This window comes from Eublepharis macularius, chromosome 11, assembly GCF_028583425.1.
Source record: "Eublepharis macularius isolate TG4126 chromosome 11, MPM_Emac_v1.0, whole genome shotgun sequence".
In the NCBI taxonomy this organism is placed as follows: domain Eukaryota; kingdom Metazoa; phylum Chordata; class Lepidosauria; order Squamata; family Eublepharidae; genus Eublepharis; species Eublepharis macularius.
In genome coordinates this window covers 94,233,260-94,251,775 of record NC_072800.1, presented here as the reverse complement: position 1 = coordinate 94,251,775, position 18,516 = coordinate 94,233,260, and the positions used below count along the sequence as shown (strand labels likewise).

The 18,516-nt window shown below is 51.3% G+C and overlaps 1 protein-coding gene across 1 annotated transcript in view; it reads left to right on the top strand.

Moving 5' to 3' along the window:
- SMARCC1 (SWI/SNF related, matrix associated, actin dependent regulator of chromatin subfamily c member 1) overlaps nt 1–15,983 on the top strand; it is a 98,967-nt gene extending 82,984 nt beyond the window's left edge. Inside the window, exons 26-28 of the mRNA XM_054991283.1 lie at nt 483–741; nt 13,098–13,259; nt 14,096–15,983. Of these exons, the coding sequence (XP_054847258.1) occupies nt 483–741; nt 13,098–13,259; nt 14,096–14,181 (507 nt within the window). The 3' untranslated portion in view covers nt 14,182–15,983. The remainder of the gene's footprint in view (nt 1–482; nt 742–13,097; nt 13,260–14,095) is intronic.
- Nucleotides 15,984–18,516: the final 2,533 nt, after the last annotated feature.

Sequence of the window (18,516 nt, the reverse complement as noted above, 5' to 3'; positions counted from 1 at the left end):
AAGAAGCAGTCAGAAGCAGAGGGGCTCTAGAACCCCTTCGAAGGGGTTAGGCCTGCTCAGACCTTCAGTGCTTACGCACATTGGCCTGTGTCTCAGCTCGCATGTGTGGAGGAGCAGCTCCCCGTGTCGAAACTTTGGCTGTGCTGTGCACACATGAAGCAAGCAGGGTGAAAACGAAGGAGTCCTGTGCCCAGCTAAGGCTGAATGGTGGGGTCCAGTGGCCTGGGGCTCACAGTCTGTGCCGGGGCCCAGCTGGGAATGTCCTGGGCACTTGGGGGCCTGCCCTTGGGGCCACCCTCTCCTGTTCTGCCGTTTATGTGGAACATCAAGAAGAGTGAATCTGTCCCTGACCCAGGAGCTCACAATTCTAGGTCTGTCTTAACTGATCGAGACATTTTGCAGAGCAGGAAGGCACGGGGACGTTTATGGCTTGGTTTTCATGTGTTACGGTGCGTGAGTGCGTGCTCTTCCTTTTTCCTTAGCTGGAGCAGCAGAGGCAGCAGCTGCTGACGGAGCGCCAGAACTTTCACATGGAGCAGCTGAAATACGCGGAATTGCGAGCTCGCCAGCAGCTGGAGCAGCAGCACAGTCAGAACGCTCAGCAGTCTCACCAGCATTCCAGTGGCCCGGGCATGAACCCCCTGGGGACGCCTGGACACCCGGGCCTGATGCCTCCCCAGCAACCGCCTCCGTATCCCATGATGCACCACCAAATGCCCCCTCCTCACCCCCCACCGCCAGGTAAGGGCTGGAAATCATGCGTGCTTAAAAGGGGGTTGGGTCCCAGTCATGCCAGATGGTTGAAATTCAGAACTCGGGACTGAAAAACATGATTTTGTCTGGTTTGATCCGCTGCTGCGCTGAATGGAGAAGATCCCATAAGCAGCACTTGTCGGTTGCTGCCTGCAGTCCCCGAAAGCTCTAGTGTTCAGTATTGATGAGCCTTCCAGAACTGTGGGCCATGGGGGTGGGCAGCATGCAAGAAGAGGGGCAAGAATGAGCTTCCCACCCCCTTGTACAAGCCAAGTACATTTCAAAACCATATATCTGAGGTCCGCCATGTTAGAGGGGGAGAGGGTGTTCCCTGCCGTGTGCCTATTCTTTCCCCAGAGCCTTCTGTGCCACTTGACCTACTTCCAGAGGAGTTAGTCTGTAATTGCAAAATAGTAAAGAGTCCAGTGGCACCTTTAAGACTAACCAACTTTATATAGGCACAAGCTTCCGAGAACCACAGCTCTCTTCATCAGATGCATCGTCAGCTTTTGAGAACCACAGAGCTGTGGTTCTCGAAAGCTTATGCTACAATAAAGTTGGTTAGTCTTAAAGGTGCTACTGGGCTCTTTACTACTTGACATACTGTTCTTGTGGGTCCCTTGGCCCTCGGTAGCAACTCCCAGGGGGCCATGCTAGCCTGTCGGGGAAAGGGAAAGCTGATGAACATTAGGCTATTCATGTAAAAATGGAAAACATAAAAATGTAAACTTGTTCGTTGTCAACTAATCAGAGACCTCTGTGGGGTAAGTAGAGGGGGGGGAGGTAACGTGGGGTTACTTTGCCGGGGTGTTCTCCAAAAGTACAGCCAATTCAGAAGCTTGTCACAGCAGGCTTGAGAACCGCGGATCCAGATTACTAAAAGATACTAGTTTTATTTGTTTGTTTGTTGTTTATAGTCTGCCTTTCTCACTGGGAGTCAGGGCAGATTTTTTCAACCTGAACGTGGTCGATCTGTTTGGGGAAGATGGTGCGGAGCTCAAGAGACTTTGTGTTCAGCTAATGAGAGAAGGGGGTGGTGGAGCTGCCTCTCAAGTTTTCTCTAGAAAAACACACCAGGACATCAGGAGTGGAGTTTACAGCAGTCAGTGTGGAAGGGGTCCCTGGTGGCAACACCAGGGGAGCTCTGTGGGGAATAAGTAGAGATGTGGGCAGGGGGCTGCTGCTGGGGACTCGAGAAGAGGCAGTAGGAGATGTCAGGTCTATGCCAGAGAACTAAGTGTTGTTTGTGCTTCTGTAGGAAGGAGATGGAAGTCGGGTCCCTCTTACTTTCTTCAGTTGTGCAGTGCTTGCTAGTTTATGATGTTACAAAGCACGAGCTTGGGTAGGTTTATTTTGTTCAAGCGCTTTCCCTTGGTTCCCCCCCCCCCCAGTCTGCAGTTTTAGCAAACCCTCCAGCACAACTAATCGAAACTGTCGAGGTGGCATATGCTGGAGAAGTGTCCTGTGAACCGCCTTCCATGTGCAGCCTTGAAGGAGTGGTCCCAAAGGCCAAGTGGTCTTGCTTGCAGCAGTATTAAGGGAGTGGACAGAGAAGGCTGGAAAGCTCTTTGCACGTGGAAAGCTCCACCCAGGGACCAGGTGGACTTACTGGGCAAGGGAGAGTTTGCCTTGCAACACAGGGGAGCCTCGCCCGTGTTGTGCTGTGTTTGTAGCTTCCAGGGGCACCAGGCAGAACTCTGGCCCAGACCAATGGCTTGGTCCAGCAGGGCTCCTCTTGCATTCGCATGGCACTAAAAGGTAGTCTGTGGAAGTTGTCATGGTGGCCCGCCTGCTGTGATGGTGCAAGGTCTCTAGATATCCCATGCTCCCTTGCCTTGGTTCTCCGAAGTGGCTGCTCATAGCACACCACCTTGATCTCCTCAGATTGTCACCTGGCCCTGCCGCCTCATCTCTTGACGATCACTCATGGCCCTCCAGCCTGGGGTCAACTGGATCCCAGGCAAGAGCTTGTCGGTGTGTGGTCACCTTGTGTCTGGCCGTTTAGCCGCAAAGGAGCGGCTGCCAATGGGCTGCTGGGTGGATTTCTGCCAGAGTGATCTGGGCAGCTTGCGAAGGGGCAGGCGAGTTGCAGGCAAAAGTGTTTAGCTGCCTCTTGCGGTTGTCACCCTCAGATCCGCCTGTTGAGGGCAGAGAATGAGAAGGTCCCACTAGCCCCCTTGACCTTTGAGACAGCCTGGCTCTCGCTTGGATTCCCAGCAGCTTTGCTTGCTGCTTTGTGACAAATAAAAAGCACAGCCCTGTGAATGCAGCAGAGCACGAAGAGAAGCGTGAGGCTGAGCGCTGCTTGAGTGACTGGCAGGGCTGGGAAACAGCTCAGAATAAGGGGACCAAAGGGGCTTATAAAACCTTTATTGGCCAGGAAGGCAAAGAACAGCTACAGTTTACAGTAGTCTTCATTCTTGAGTGCAACTGGAAAACAGGACCACAGGCTTCAAGCCGTTCCTCGCTGTCCTCCTTTCTCCAAGTGCTTGGGAATCGAGCCGCAAGCCTGGTTTGGCCAGTATTTCGATGTGTTCCTGCCAAGGTGGTCAGAATCAGACCTTCCTGGGTTAAACAGTCCTCCACACCCCATTCCCCTGTGCAAACTGAAAAACTCTGGCTGGGGAAGTGCTGGGGGTTTGGCCTTGGGCTGTGGGCTGGGCAGCTGCCTTGCCTTTAACCGTGGCCTCCATGGTGCCATCAGGAAAGCCCTTGGGCGGGTCTCAGGCATGCTGGGCTTGCAGCTTTTGATTCTGCATGCTGATCCTCACAACATCTCGAGGGGTCCTGGGAGACCCTTCAACAACTGTGCAGTGCACCTGGTCCGGGCTGCAACATGTCTTTGGCCAGCTCTGGCCCCCACTCCAGGTAGCAAGTTTGGATGGTGTCACCTAACCCTGCAGTAACTTGCTGAAAGCTGCCCATGCATAAAAAGATGCATTCTGTCCTAGAATTAGCAATAGGGGTGTCAGGAAGCAGGCATCAGTTCTGCCGATGCCAGGAGATGTTTTATCGCAGTGGTCCATGGAGGCTTTTTCTGTTACTTGAAACTACGTTTCAGTGCTTGGTAACTCCTGATAATGATGTTTGATTGGAGAGGCGCGCATGCTGAAAGGTCAGCCCTGGCACGTCGCTTAACCTACCTGACAGCAGCAGCTGCTGCTTTGCAAAATACCCCACTGCTTGCCGCATGAGGGATAGAAGAGGTGGACGGGGGAGGCAGGGCTCAGTTTAGCCTGCCCGTGACTGGCAGAGAGTGGAGTCCTTGCGGTGGAGAGGCAGGAGGCTCAGTGCGAAGTGAGCTGCTGTGCTTAATTATTCCATGCCTGGTCCTGCGATTCTCTGCATCTCCTGAGGAGGACGTGCTGTAGAAAGGGCAGGTTTGGAAGGGCGGCTGTGGTGTTGGACTTTCAGTTCTACTGTGTGGAGCCCATTCATAATTTAGGGGTGGGGGCGGCATGTCTCTTGATGCAGCATTTCCCTGTGGGGGGGCTCCTCAGAGACTTCTGCAGACGTGCGATCTCCCCTTGCGCTTGGGTGGGCACCTGCACATGCGCCCACTTCTTTCCCCTTAACCACAGAATCTTCCTTCGTAAGAACATTGCTCGTTTAGTGGACTTGCTTAAGAGCCAGGGCTGTGGGCCTGGAAGCCTCCAGGTCAGATTCACCTGAGCCATGAACTCCCAGGGTGCTCTGACATCGGTGATTCCCTCAGCCCCCATGCAGGGACGTTGAAGTGGGACTATGCAACCAGGGAAGTTGTCAGGGCCAGGTAGACTAATTCAAGACGCTCTGAGTGCTTGTGCACAAATGCTTAGCTGCGTGTGCCAGCTTCACGGTGCAGGGTTAACAGCTGAGAGCACAGTGCACCAGGACTCCTTGGAGGGCTCCCGAGCCTGTCGCGTGACACGCAGCTACGCAGCCTGCGGCTGTTAGCAGAGGGAGCAGCTGAGAAAGCTCTTGGGACTGTCCCTGAAGCCCTTTTCAGGCAGATCCTTCCCTGCGAGCCCACAGGTGGCCATGCCTGTGCCGTGCAGCATATCTCTGAAAGGAACGGTGCGCAGTGGGCCTTTGGGGGCCAAGCCGAGAGAGAGTCAAACCCCTGAGGGAAGGGGCAGCAGGCTGCCTTTTACCCCTTTCTACCTTCTCTCCCGTGAAACATCTGCCTGTTTTTCTTTAAGCTCTCTTTCCCCTTATATAGGTCACATTTCATCATTTTTTCCTGCTTTCAGCTTCTGAGAGTTCCAAGCCATATTTTTCTCTTCCTCCCTGCAAGCGGTCTTTTTTGTTCTGCGCTGTGGGCTGCAATGTATGCTTAATCCAGGTTTTAGGTGGGATTTTTGTCTTCGCTGGCTGGGCTCTTCTGCATTATTTCTCAGTTTGAAAGCTGCCTGTGATAGGATAGGAAAGTCACCTGCAAACATCTCTTGTCCTTAACAGATAATCTCGTCTCTGCTGCAAAAATAGCCTACAGAGGAGATGTTATTGGAGAGGTGGGAAGCTGTTTCCTGGGTGCAGTGTTGTGGGGGTGGGAATTGGAAAACGAAACCGCACAATTGCTCGTGATATAGGCCATAATTTTTCCAGCTGAAAGTCGCTGTGGGGCTGGGCTTCTTTCCCAACCTTTTGCCTAGCCAGCTGCCTTTCTTCTTGGGTGGTGGTTTCAGAGTCCTTTGCACACATTTATGAGTCCTTCTAACAGCCACGTTGAGTATCATAGGTCAGTAATAGGACCTCAGATGCCAGGCGGGGAGAACAGTGCCCGCCAGCAGGTCCTGCAGAAAGACTGTGTCCTCTGAGGCCACGTTCCTCACCGTGCTTTTAACACCGTGCTTTTAATTCTAAACTAATACATCAGCACCCTTTAATAAATATTTAGACAGGTTTTATGCTGCCTCTTCAGGGAACCTGCCCAAACTGCCTTACAGAATAAAACATCATAAAAACATACAACCTTAAAAGTTGTTAATCAAAGTCCAGAATTAAAAAAAAAACCCATCCAGAGCATAGCAGATAAAATTGAGCATCTGAAAATAAGTTATCAGATTAAAAACATTGTAAAACGGTGTTAAAAGATCAACCCCCTTAATTACTGTATGTGTAACAAAACAATCATAACATAAAACTCTCATGCCGTCAGTTCTAAGCTAAAAGGTGAAATGTATTTTGACAAAGCTGTCTTCATCATTGATCAGCCATACAATTTTTTTTACTAAGGTGCTGCCGATTCCTGTGTTAAAAATATGTATAAAGCCTACAGATTACTGCTCAAAATATACTCCGACTTAAAACATTGATAATAAGAATTTTGAATATTTTGTAGGGCCATGCTCAATGAATGTTCCTGTAAAAGCTCATTTTCAGAAATGTAAAAACACAAATAAAATAGTCTAGTTAAGCTAGGTTAAGCTAGTATGTCACCAATAACTGGAAAGAAGAGCACTAATGGTGAGCAGGGAGGGGCACATATGCAGGGACCCGTTAATTTGGAGGTACGGACAATAGTCAGGCAGCCGAGGGGGGGGCATAAACCATGGATTCCAGCACAGAATATGGGAAACAAACAAGAGGAACTTGAAGTCTTTATACAGGAAGGGGACTGTGACCTAATAAGCATTACTGAAACTTGGTGGGATGAGACTCACAATTGGAATGCTTGGATTGAGGGATACGACTTGTTTAAAAGGGATAGACAAATAAGGAAAGGGGGAGGAGCAGCAATACGTGAAGGATGTTACACTTGCGAAGAAATACATGAATCTGAGCATTGATGGTCAGTTGAGAGTCTCTGGGTAAAAATAAAAGGAGAAAGAAATAATAGTGATATTATGGTGGGGGTCTGCTACAGACTGCCAGGTCAGGCAGAGGGCTTGGATGATATACTGCTAGACCAGATTACAAAATTTTCAGAGATAGGACATCACGGGAAATTTCAATTACCCTGATACCTGTTGGAAGTCAAACTGCTAAAAATGTGAGGTCTAAATGTAAGGAAGGCCCTGTCTTGTCTTGCTGACAACTTCATCTTCCAGACTGGAGAAGGAAACGAGGAGGCCTGCTGTCTTGGTCCTGATTGTCACCAACTGGGAAGAACTGGTTGATGAGATGAAAACAGCGGGCAGCTGAGGTAGTGGTGACCATGTACTTTTGGAGTTTAAGATCTTCTTGAGCAAGGGAAAAACTGAACATAGTCAGACGTGTAGGCTGGATTTTAGAGAAGCTATTTTTAACAAGCTCCGAGTTACGCCAGGTAGAATCCCAAACTCGGAAATGCTCAAGGAGAAGGGAGTTCAAGATGTGTGGGAGTTTCTTAAGAGCAAGATACTGAAGGCACAATCACAAACGATTCCAGTGAGAAGGAAAAATGGGAAGCCGGGGTGGCTTCATAAACAGCTTTCTAAAGGTCTGGAAATTTAAAGAGACACATTTAAGAAATGGAATAAGGACTGTATAACCAAGGGATGAATATAAACAAACAGCCAGTGCTTGTAGGGGGAGAGTGTTAGAAAGGCTAAAGCGCGGTATTGGCTCAGGCTAAAGAGAGATGCTAAACACAACCAAAAAAAGGGTTATTTGGTTATGTTCGGAGCAAGAAAAAGAACAAGGGAATGTTAGGCCCACGGCAGGGAGAGGAAAGTGATATTTTAACTGGTGATAAAGAGAGGGCAGAACTGCTTATTTCCTTCTTTGTCTCCATCTCTTGTGAGGGAAACTACTCAACCTGGCAAAAAGAACACATGAAGGAAGGGAATTGCGGCCTAGGATAGGCACAGGGGTAATACATAAACACCTGGCTTCTTTAAACGAAATACATTTAGCTTCGGTGCTAAATGTATTGCATCCTGGGGTACTGAAGGAACTTGCAGGTGTAATTTTGGGGCCTCTGTCATATTTGAGAATTCTTGGAGAACGGAGAGGTGCCAGAAGAAGAAGGTGGGCACATGTCCCACTTCAAGAAGGGGGGGAAAGAGGATCCAGGTAATTACTGGCCGGTCAGCTTGACATCTGTACCTGGAAAGGGTTCAGAACAAATCATCAGTCAGTCCTTGATTATTTAGAAAAGATGGAATCAGTGTGCAGACCCTGGGAGGGTCTAGGGGAGGGACTGAGGGGCCTGGCGTCTCCGGGGGGGGGGGGGGCGGACAGCCTCCAATGTGTGGACTGGGAAGCAGAGCCCAGGCCTGCCCACAGCCAGGGACGCCTTTCAAAGGCCTGAGGAAGGAGGGCTGAGGAGGAAGAGCCAAGCTGCACACCCGATGAAGGAGACACAGCTGAAAGCCAGAGGGAAGAGAGTGTAGGAATAATGCCCCTCCTCTCCATTTGACCAGTTGGGAAAATATGTTTTGGATCCTACCACTGTTAGGTGGATCTGTAGCTGGTTGACGGATCACACCCCAAAAGTCCTTGTTAATGGTTCCTCATCCTCTTGGAGAGGAGCGACAATTGGAGTGTCTCAGGGGTGTGCCCTGGGCCCCGTGTTGTTCAACATCTTTATAAGTGACTTGCATGAAGGACTAGAGGGGATGCTCATTAAATTTGCAGACTATACGAAATTGGGAGAGGTAGATAATACAGTCAAGGAGAGAATCGTATTTAGGATGATCTTGAAGGCTGGAAAACTGGGTGAAAACTAACAAAATAAATTTCAACAGAAATAAATGCAAAGTTCTGCGTTTAGATAGAAATCAAAGGCACAATTGTAGGATGGGGGAGACTTGTCTTGGCAGTAGTACGTACCAGAAGGATTCAGGGGTCTTCATAAGACCATACGCTGAACATGAGTCAGCAGTGTGATGTGGCAGCTAGAAAGGCCAATGCGGTTTTGGGCTGCATCAATGGAAGCAGAGTGTCCAGATCACGAGAAGTGATGGTATCGCTCGACTCCGCTCTGGTTAGACCCCCACCTAGGGTATTGTGTTCAGTTTGGGGCACCACAGTTTCAGAAGGATGTAGACAAGCTGGAACATGTCCAGAGGAGGGCAACGCTGGTGAGGGAAGACCCAAGTCCTGTGAGGCGAGGTTGAAGGAGCTCGGTATGTTTAGCCTGGAGAGGTGATACGGTAGCCCTCTTCAAGTATTTGAAGGACTGTCCGAGAGAGGATGGCGCGGAGTTGTTTGCTGGTTGAGTCCCCCCTGTCCCTGCTTTTGGGTGCCTTGGAAGGCAGGGCTTTTGCGAAGATGTGAATGGCAGGCGTCTTACGAGGGGGAGGAGAGGGAGACTCTTGGAAATGCGTCTCCTTCACCGAGAGCACAGCTTGGCTCTTCCTCCTCGGCCCTCCTTCCCCTTGCCTTTTGAAGGCTTCCCTGGTTGTGGGCAGGCCCGGTTCAAGTTCCCGCTCCGCTGGGCACGTTTCCTGGTTGACCTTGCGCCTGGCACTCTCTGCAGCTCACCTCAGTAGGCTGTTAGGAGGATTAAACGGACAGGGGGAGAATGATGAAAGCCTGTTGGGCCCTCGATAGCGAGACGAGTTGAATGTCGAAATAAATGCAAAACCAAATAAGCAAAGGGTTGCCACGTGCGTGGGCACTCGAAAGGCTGAGCATGCACATGATATTCAGCTATGCTGGTTTGGGCACGTTTAGTAGGAGTCCTGGCTGAAGGCCTCGGTGACTGGAAACTTCAGTTTGATCTTTGCAGTCACCTTTCCTAGAAGCCCTGTGTCGTGTTCACTGGGTTAAGCGGGTGGCTCATTCACAGTCCTTTCTTATTCCCGTGGATGTCTCCATTCGGCTTAGAAAATCTCAGGCTTAACAGATCTGTCAAGGAAGATGGGAACCCATTTCATCAGTTTGGGGGCAGAGAAAGGCGTTTCGCCTGTATCGAGCGTCACGAGTATCAGGGAATAGACTTGAATTTTTCCAAAGGCGACCTCTGAAGCTGGCTGCTATTAATACACTGCCAGGGAGAGGGTCAAAGGGATGGAGACAGAAAGCTGAGCGCCGTGAAGCAAAGTGCCTTTTGCAACCTGAAGACGAGTGCTTGCAACTGGGAGCTGGGCTCAGGGCTGGAAATAGGAAAATCACCTTCCTTCCGCTTTTCCCTTTTAAGATTATTGCCAGGCAAGTGTGCAAATGCTTCCTTTTAGATGATAGCTGCTTTTTACAAGCCAGTAGTTGAACTGTCTGTAGATTTCTGTGTGTTTTGGTGTCGCAGCTCCCCCATTAGTGAACCATCTAGCCCAGCCACCTCTTGTCCTTGATCCGGAAGGATCTACAGCTGCAGCGTCTGCGAAAGGGGTCTGCACATCCAGGCTTTTCTTAACGGAAAGGGAAGGATTGGGGCTCCGGTACTTGAGAACAAAACATGATTTGTGCTGTTCAAGTTCTCGAGGGAGAGCTGAGCTGCATTTTCACATTTGGAAATGGCAGCGTCCCTGGAGGAGAAGGCTGGGGGAAAGCATACAGGTGCTTGTTCCGTTTGTCTGCCACACGGAGCCTGCTCTGCAGAGAGGGCTCAGCAGCCCCTTCCCGCTGTGGTCCTCCACCTGGAGTCAGCGGCTGGAATCACGCGCAGGCCAAGCAGTCACTTCAGAGCCAGCGTCACCCAGCCTCTGATCTCTGCCTCACGTATTGGCAACTAGCAGGTGAAGACTTCCGTTTCATCTGGGGTTCCCTCTTCCTTGTGTGTTTTTAATTGCTGGTTTCGTGTGATTGTGTGTGCGTGTGCTACTTTAAAGTGAATTTTTAATTGTTCACTGCCTTAAGAGCTCTTACTGGGTGGAAAAGCAGGATACGAATGTTTTAAATCAATGACTACAACAAACTCTACTCAAACGGTCTTGAGACTGAGCAGTTCTTATGTCAAGTGGCGTCTCTCTTGGGTATTGAACGTCTTTCTCCTGCTTGCATCGTTTCTGCCAGTGCTGACCTCTGTGGTTTGAGTTCCAGTGGGCTGCTGTTGGTCTGAGCCAGGCTGTCAGCCCCAGGGGAAAAGAGCAAGAGTTCAGTAGCACCTATAAGACTAACAAAATTTGTGGTAGGTTATAAGCTTTCATGAGTCGCAGCTCATCTCTGAAGAAAAAGAAGGTATCTGAAGAAGTGAGCTCGAAAGCTGGTGATACATCTGATGAAGAGAGCTGTGGTTCTCGAAAGCTTATACTACAATAAAGTTGGTTAGTCTTAAAGGTGTCACTGGACTCTTTACTATTTTGCAACTACAGACCAACACAGCTAACTCCTCTGGATCTATTCACCTGGTCAGAGACTCCGGAGTTTTCAAGGCCTGGAGGAAATTTTCCTCAATGGCTTTGGGCCCAATCTCTTGCTACTGCTTTCTCCTTTAGACCTGGGGGGTGAAAAGAGCTTAATTGTGCAATTCATAGGTGTCAAAGCGGAAGTTGTTTTTGTTTGGGAGGAAGGCAACAAAGAAAAGATGGCTGGGCTCCTTGCAGAGTTTCTGGCTGGCTACTGCTGCTTTTTCAGAGAGTGGCGGTAATCTCATAGCTCTACACTGGAGGCTGCTACCGCTACCCAGAGGCTGCGTGGTCTGCATGCGTGAGTTGCAATACTCCATCTGAGAACCTTTGCCTAGGCTGTGTTTTGAGATTTTCAGTCTGCTTTGTGGAAAAAATATCACAGTTTTTCTTTGTTGTGGAAGGGGGAGAGAGGAAGATATCTGCACGGAAGGGGGGGGGGAAATACTGGAATTCCCCCCTCCAAGGGAGGGGCTGATGGCTGTTGGATTAGAAAGCTACAATTAGTTGCGCTGGGTGTATATGGCATGTGTGTGTGCCTTGGAGATGATGCCGGGGGCATAATGGAGGACTCTCCAAGCCCAGGAAGGTCAAGCACTGCCCCAGCTTGGCCTGCAGGCACCTGAGGCAGCCCGTGTGCGGAAGCAGGTCTGGGTTTGGCCAGGGCCTGGGTGGGAGCTCACCTGGGAACCCTCTCGTGGAGGCCCCCTTCATGGCCGCAAGGCATAAATGTACCTCTCCAAAGTGAGTCTTTCTGCATCTGTTCCCTGCTTGGATTAGGGGCTCCTTGTAGACTCTTGCTCCAAGGGAAAGTGAGCCAGCTCCAGTGGGGTGCCGCGAATGGAGCGGAGAGAGCGGCTTGCTGGAAAGATGGTGTCATTGTCCAATACAGAGAGGAGGTCTCTGCAGAGCTTCTGGCTTGGTCTATAGATAGATCTGGGCTTTTTCAGGAAGCAAACAAGTAGTGGCAGATGCTGACGAGATGCTAATAAAAACAGTCCCTGTAACAGACCACAAGTGGGTGTTAGGACTGGCAGCCAATAACTTGGCAGGCAGCTCAGCTGGGAAATTCTTTGGCTTCCATCCCCGCCGCGGCCATAACTCATTTGCAGTGGGATTCCTTGGCTTGAGAGGCCTCTTGGAGGTGGTGCTGGGCTGAAGGACGAGTGCAGAAGCAGGCCGGGGCTAGAGGTTTCTCTGTAAGGGTCTGGCACTGGCTGGGAGGATCGTTGCTTAAACAGAGTGGGCAGCTGCAGCCCCCCGGTTACTAGCCAGTCCTCCGCTTCCAAAGCAGCACACAGCCAGCCGGAGCCTTCCTCTCACCCGTTTCTGTCACTTCTTGCTGAACCTGAAGCAGTAAACGGAGTATTCGTTGTTCTTGAGGGTGCAGGGGCTAATTCTGTCATTGATTGGTTTAAAACATTTACGGCCCACTGTTCTCCCCAAAGGGCCCCAAACTCTCTGTTACAGAACAATATTGTTCAATTGCATTGCTGTCCCTTAGGCTGGGATCTCATTTTGCACATGAAAACCTGCCTTACACCACACCTGGCTGTTGGTCCATCTAGCTCAGTGCTGTCGTGGACTCTGACAAGAGCCAAGCGAGACCTGGTTTCCCATGGGTTGGCTCTGGGTCTCCCAACATGTGCTGATGGCCTACATGACAGCCATTGGAAGTCCCACTGAGGCAGTGGCCTGGGGGGATGCCCCCCGCCAGAGCCTCAGGGAAGAAGGACACCCCCTGCCCTGTGGGGGGGGGCTGCTGGGCAGGCTCCCCCTCCCTCCTTTGGGGGGCTGTTTCTCCCCAGTCTGCCCTTGAATAGCAGCACTATTATTAATAATAATCCTAGTGGGAAACTCACTCAAGCCTGTGGACCCAGGGCTCTCCTGAAGCGCACCGCTGGCCTTTGGGAGGAAAGCCTTTCCCTTTCCCAGCGAAGAGGGTTTGGGCCACTCGCAGGTCCTCCCCAGAGCCGGGCCTCCTGGGCCACCTGGGTTGTGGGTCCCTGTGACTTGTGCTGCCTTTCCGGCCACCTCCTTCCTTTCCAGAGATTGCACAGTGACTGCCTCTGTTGTCGGTCGGTTTCCACGTTGGTTTCCTTGCAGATTTTCTTTCCGCTCTGCACTAATCGCTGCTTTGCCCTTCTGCAGGTCAGATCCTGGGGCCAGGCTCCATGATTCCTGGGCAGCCCATGCCCAGCCGGATGATGCAGACAGCGGCAGCCAGCGGCAGCACTCCGCAGCCGGGTACATCACCAGCAGCAGGGAACGTGGCTGGACCTCGGGGGCCACTGGCTTCTCCCAACGGCTTGTGTAAGTGGCCTTCACGTGTTCAGAACGCCATCGGGCCCCATCTACTCATCGAAATGCGTGATCTTCCTTGATCTTAAGAAGCACGTGCCATCGAGTCACAGCAGACTCATGAGTCTGTGGGGCGTTCCAGGCAACAGATGATCAGGGGTGGTTTGCCGTTGCCTTCCTCTGCCTAGAAACCCCCGTCTTCCTTAGTGCTCTCCCATCCAAGTACTAGCGGCGGCGGCAAACCCTGCTTAGCTCCCACGTGCCAAGGAGCTGGGGCTGAGCTGGGGCTAATACGATGCGCTGCCCTCTCTGCCCAGTAGGAGGCAGTGGGCGTCCTGGATGCATGTTGTCTTCATTGTCTTTCTTTTACCAATGAAAATTTTCTATTTTAAAAGTTTCTTTTCCTCTTAGTTGTGTGGAGGGCAGTCTTTGCCTCTGGGGTAGCACTGCCTAGTGGCCAGGAGACAAGTTCACTCTTCTGACCTTATTTAGAATATTTCTGCCTGCCTTTTTCACTAAAGTGCTAAGGGCAACCACCAACTGGATGAAACCAGTCCACTAGTGAAACACAAGGAAACCGGATACCAGCTTCCTTCAGGAAAGGGGAAGACAGCAGGACAGAACCGTTTTCCCCTCCCTGGAGAGGGGGTTCCAAAGACTGGCAAAGAGATGGTGCAATTCCAGGTGTGGGTTCTGCTGCCTGGATGTTGAGAAGAATTGGAAATTTACCCTCAGTTTTAAAAGCCTCCCAGTAACACGAGGGTTTTGCTGCCAGCAGAGCTTGTGTGGGACAGCGCCGGCTGCTGCTGCTGCTGAGCGTTATGTCAGACCCCTTTCTTTCCCTGCAGATCCTGCACCACCACAGCAGCCACCTCCAGCCGACGGGGTAACTCCGCCTCCTGCAGGAGCTCCACCGCCCTCCACCGCTCCCTGACGCGGTCCAGCAACAAGGAATTGGTCGTGCTGTGCCAGTAGCAACCAAAACCCCACCCTTCCTCCGTCCCTCGCCCCTCCTTTCTACGGCTTGGGTTCCCTGGGCGCACCGGCAGGCAGCTTGGCCTCCACGCTCTGGGCCTTGCTTGCCTGCCAGGGCCACACAACAGGCTTCTGCTGCCGCTTCTTGGTGCTTTGTATTTCGGCCTCGGGGCTCTCTCAGCTCAGCTGACGGCCTCTCCAGTGGGGCTGCTTCAGCAAAGTACCAAGGTGCTGCAGTGTGGGCAGGGGTGCAAAAGGATGGGGGGGTCAAGGGGGATCCCCCTGGCCTGAGCAGCCTGATTCGCACTGGCTTGAGGGTCTGCAGGGGGCCGTTTTCAGGAGCCTGGCTGAGCTCTGGAGTGGGAAGAGGAAGTCTCGATTAGCCAGGCTCCGGATCGATTGGCATAAGCCCTCTGCAGTGGTGGCAGTGTTTCCAGCTCCCGTCTTTTCAGCAGGCAAAGGGAGAGGGGAAGCGGCTGACATGACTCCTCTCCCCCCCCCGCTCTTTCCTGTACACAGTGCAGCAGCCGAGGGAGGAAGGAAATCCACTGTTCTCTGTCCTTTTTTTGAGCATACCTTGTGTGTGATTCTTCTAAGTGAGCAAGCCAGTGGATGCCTGTAGGCAGCAGTGAAGTGCTAGCACGTGAGACCATGTTGGGTGTCACTAGCAGAACTACCTCTTGCAGCCAGGTGAGGGGGATGGGGCAGCACAGTCAGCAAGGGAAAAAAACGGTACTTGATTCCTTTTTGGAATTGCCCTGATGGTAGTTGAGAAAGATACTACTCATTTTGCCACCTCCTCTCACGTAGGCCTCCCACCCACCCACCCCGTCACTGCCACCTGCTGATCTTCAACACATTCCATCCATTCCCCAGGCCTAGTCAAGGATAGCAATCGTGGTACTACATAGTGGGACAAAGGGGTATCCTTTTCTACTCCAGTAAAATTCTGGGTTGCCACCCTCCCTGCTCTGTGCCCGCTTCTTGGGCATTCCTCTCTATCCCATTACCATTCCCGTTGTCTGCCACTTTCCAAGAAGTTCCCGTGTAGCTGGGAAACTTCAGTTAGGGTAGATGGCAACCTGTTGTCAACTTTGCAGAGGGACCCTTCTCATCCTAAGCTGTCCGGTACGCCTGTCCACACCATTACCTCTCATGGCAAGGTGGTTCCCACTGGCAGGCACCAGGGTCCCTCCTCATTTTCCTTGTGTACCCCAAAAGGAAGCCAGGATTGACAACTTTGCTTATAGCTCCATCGCAGCAGGAAAGAAGATGGGCTTCGGGACTGGTTCTGCCTTGCTACTTCCTATTCTCCCTGTGCTGCCTTTGAGAATCCGCTCCGGCTGCCTGGGGGAGGAGAGCGACTCTGTCCCCCTGCTGTGACGTATCCCCCCCCCCCACGCGCACGCGCCCCCACCCACTCCGAGGGGAAACTTCCTTCCCCCCCTCCCCACGTCTTCGGAACAGCGTGGAATGGAGATTCCAAACAATGTCCTCTTTAGATTAATATCCTCAGGTTGTTTTTAGCGAGATCCACTTCAGATGTAAAAGTTCTAGATGGAGAACTTGTTTTTTACTCAGCTTTTGACTGTGTCCTGCGCTGTCCTCCGAACGGTTCACACGGTCGTCTTTCTGTACAAATGAACAAAGGGGTGACTTTTTTCTTCCAGTCTGCTCAAATGTGTGGAAAAACAAACTTTGTTCCTGCAGCGCAGCCACCCAATTTTGTGAAATAAAAATGCGGGTTTTTTTAACAGACAAGTAAGTCTCTGACCAGTGGATTTATTGAGGGGGAGCTAAATGGAAAGCAGTCCAAACTGTGCCTCTGCTCAAGGCTGGACCCAGACTTTTCAGTGCCCAGGGCAGAAAATCCACACCCCTTGCTTTTGATAACATTCCTCACCGATGCCTTCTGGGTACGCGGCCAGGTCCTCTTAGGGATTAAAAATGGGTTGAAGGGCATGAAGCAGACAGTAGGAAGGCATAGAAAGTTCTCACAACGGAGGAACATAAGCGGTGGGCTCCCACAAGGATCGAGATTGGGGCCGGCGCTATTTAATTTGTTCATAAATTATCTGGAACGGGGGGTGAACAGTCTAGTGGCCAAATTGGGTGGGTGGGCAACAATGTGGCAAATGAAGTTCAAGATAGGTAAGTGTGAGGTGATGCCCATTGGAACAAAAAAAAAACCCACTTCAAGAATATGCGAACGGGGTCTGAACTTGCTGAGACGGAGAAGGAGAGAGACCTGGGGGTCATAGTGGGCTCTCGGGCTTTGCTTGCTTCACGTTGAGCAGATGCCATGTTTTGTGCCTCCTGGTTTCATCCGTGTTTCTTTCTACAGAACTACAATGAGGTTTGAGGAGCATAAATGTCGGGGGGGGGGAGCTAGTGCCAGGGCCCCCAAAGTAGATGCCTGTTTCAATTCTGCAACTCCTGCTATAGAAGAGAGAGAAATCCTCAGGGAAGGACCTGAAAATAATTAAACTGCGAGTAAAGTAATGTCTTACTCAAGTCCCTGGAAAGGCTCCATTTGGAATCGTGTGTATAGTTCCGGTCATTGCATTTATAAAGGAAATTCCAGAGGGGGAGGAGGCTCGTGGGGTCAGAGCAGCTCCACTACAAGAGGAGGCATCTGGGGCTTTAGAGCTGGAAAAAAGGCCACTGAGGGGGAATAACGCGATAACGGTGTATGAAACGGGCCTAGTATTGGGAAAGTGGACAGAGTAGTGGCTCACCCCGTGAAACTAGCAGCAGATCCAGGGCAGACAATGCAAGGAACTGTTTTACACACCAGGCAGTTGACCTGCAGAATTCACTGCCACAAGGTGTGATGGCCAGCGCCTCGGATGGATTTAGAAGGGGGCGAGAGAGATTTATGGAGGAGAGGTTGATTGCCAGCTGTCAGCCACGAGAACAAAAGAGGACCGCTGGGTTCAGAGGTGGCCATACCCATGATTGTCAGATGCAGGCCCGTTTGTGGCCTCCTCTGGCGTATCGCTGGCTGCTGATGGAAGCAGGATGCAGGGATCGATGGGCCACTGGTCTGACCAGCAGGGCTTCTCGTGTCCTAATATTTAAAGTCAAGAGTGTGTGTGTGTGTGTGTCTGCTGATTTAAGTGTAACACTGGATGAGGCAGAAGTGTCTTTAAGTCTTTGCGCTGGTGGGGCATTTTGTTTAATAGTTGCTTTGCATGCGTGACAACCCTGTTGGAAGTCGATCGTGTCCAGGGGAAAGTCCTGTGGGCAAGTATCTTCGCTTCACCCAGCCTCATGTTAGCGCCACCATTCAAATGGCTCCGAGTCGTCTTCTCCCCCCTTCCTACTGGAGCTTCGTTTGGCCTTCATTGAGATGCTGAGCGCCTCGGCTCCCGAACGGATGGAACTAATCCTTTGCATTGAAAGAGCCAATCCTGTTGCTGGGAACAATGAGCCCTTGAAAGAGGTTGGCGGGCTGGGAAGGTGCACGGGGGGCCTCTCTCGGTTTAGTATGCACGGCGGCCTGTCAGTGACTTGGCTACCACAAGTCCAGGCCTGGCCCAGCTCTCTAGGAACAGCACTGCCCATTGTGGGTGCCGCCCTGCTCCAGTGTGGCCTCCCCCTTCCCAGGCTTCAGGGGGTTGTAAAGCTGAAGACGGGGTCGCTCTCTTCTTTGAGGGGGCTTGTGTAATGCTCTCACTGCAAGCTGAAATTGATCCTCTCAGCAACCTTTTATGGAAATAAAACGAGACTGTATCACAAATTGAGGTCTTCCCCAAACAAGCATCCTTCATGAGTGCTTGGTTTAAGGAGGTTCATTTCTGGCCAAATTAGGGAGCCCCACATGAGGATGAGCAGGAAGAGGGGTGCCTGAGTGCTGCTGACCACGCTTGTCCTGTGGTCGCCGCTCCGTTGAGAGGACTTCTTTCCTATGGAACTGAAAAGGCATATCAAGGCACAGGGCAGTTAGCAGACTTCTCCCCCCGTGAGGAACTTCTTCCCAAGGAGACTTGAGAGGAACTGGGCAAGTTGGAAATATCTCCTGCATGCCCCCTGCTGGAAGAAAATGCACTCTTCCTCTCCAAAGATGCTTTGGGAAGTCCCGTCCTGCGCAGAGCCTATTCTCCAGCCACACCACTTGCGCGCTGGTTTGGGGTGGAGGCAGGTTATTTATTTAAAATACTTAAAGCCACCCATTTCTCTGGATAACTGGGACTCAAAGCAGTTAGTAAAAATAAAAATTCAAACAAGGTAAGATGCCAAAAAAGTATCAAAACCCAAATGACATCCGTTTAACAGATCCTTGCCCCTGAAG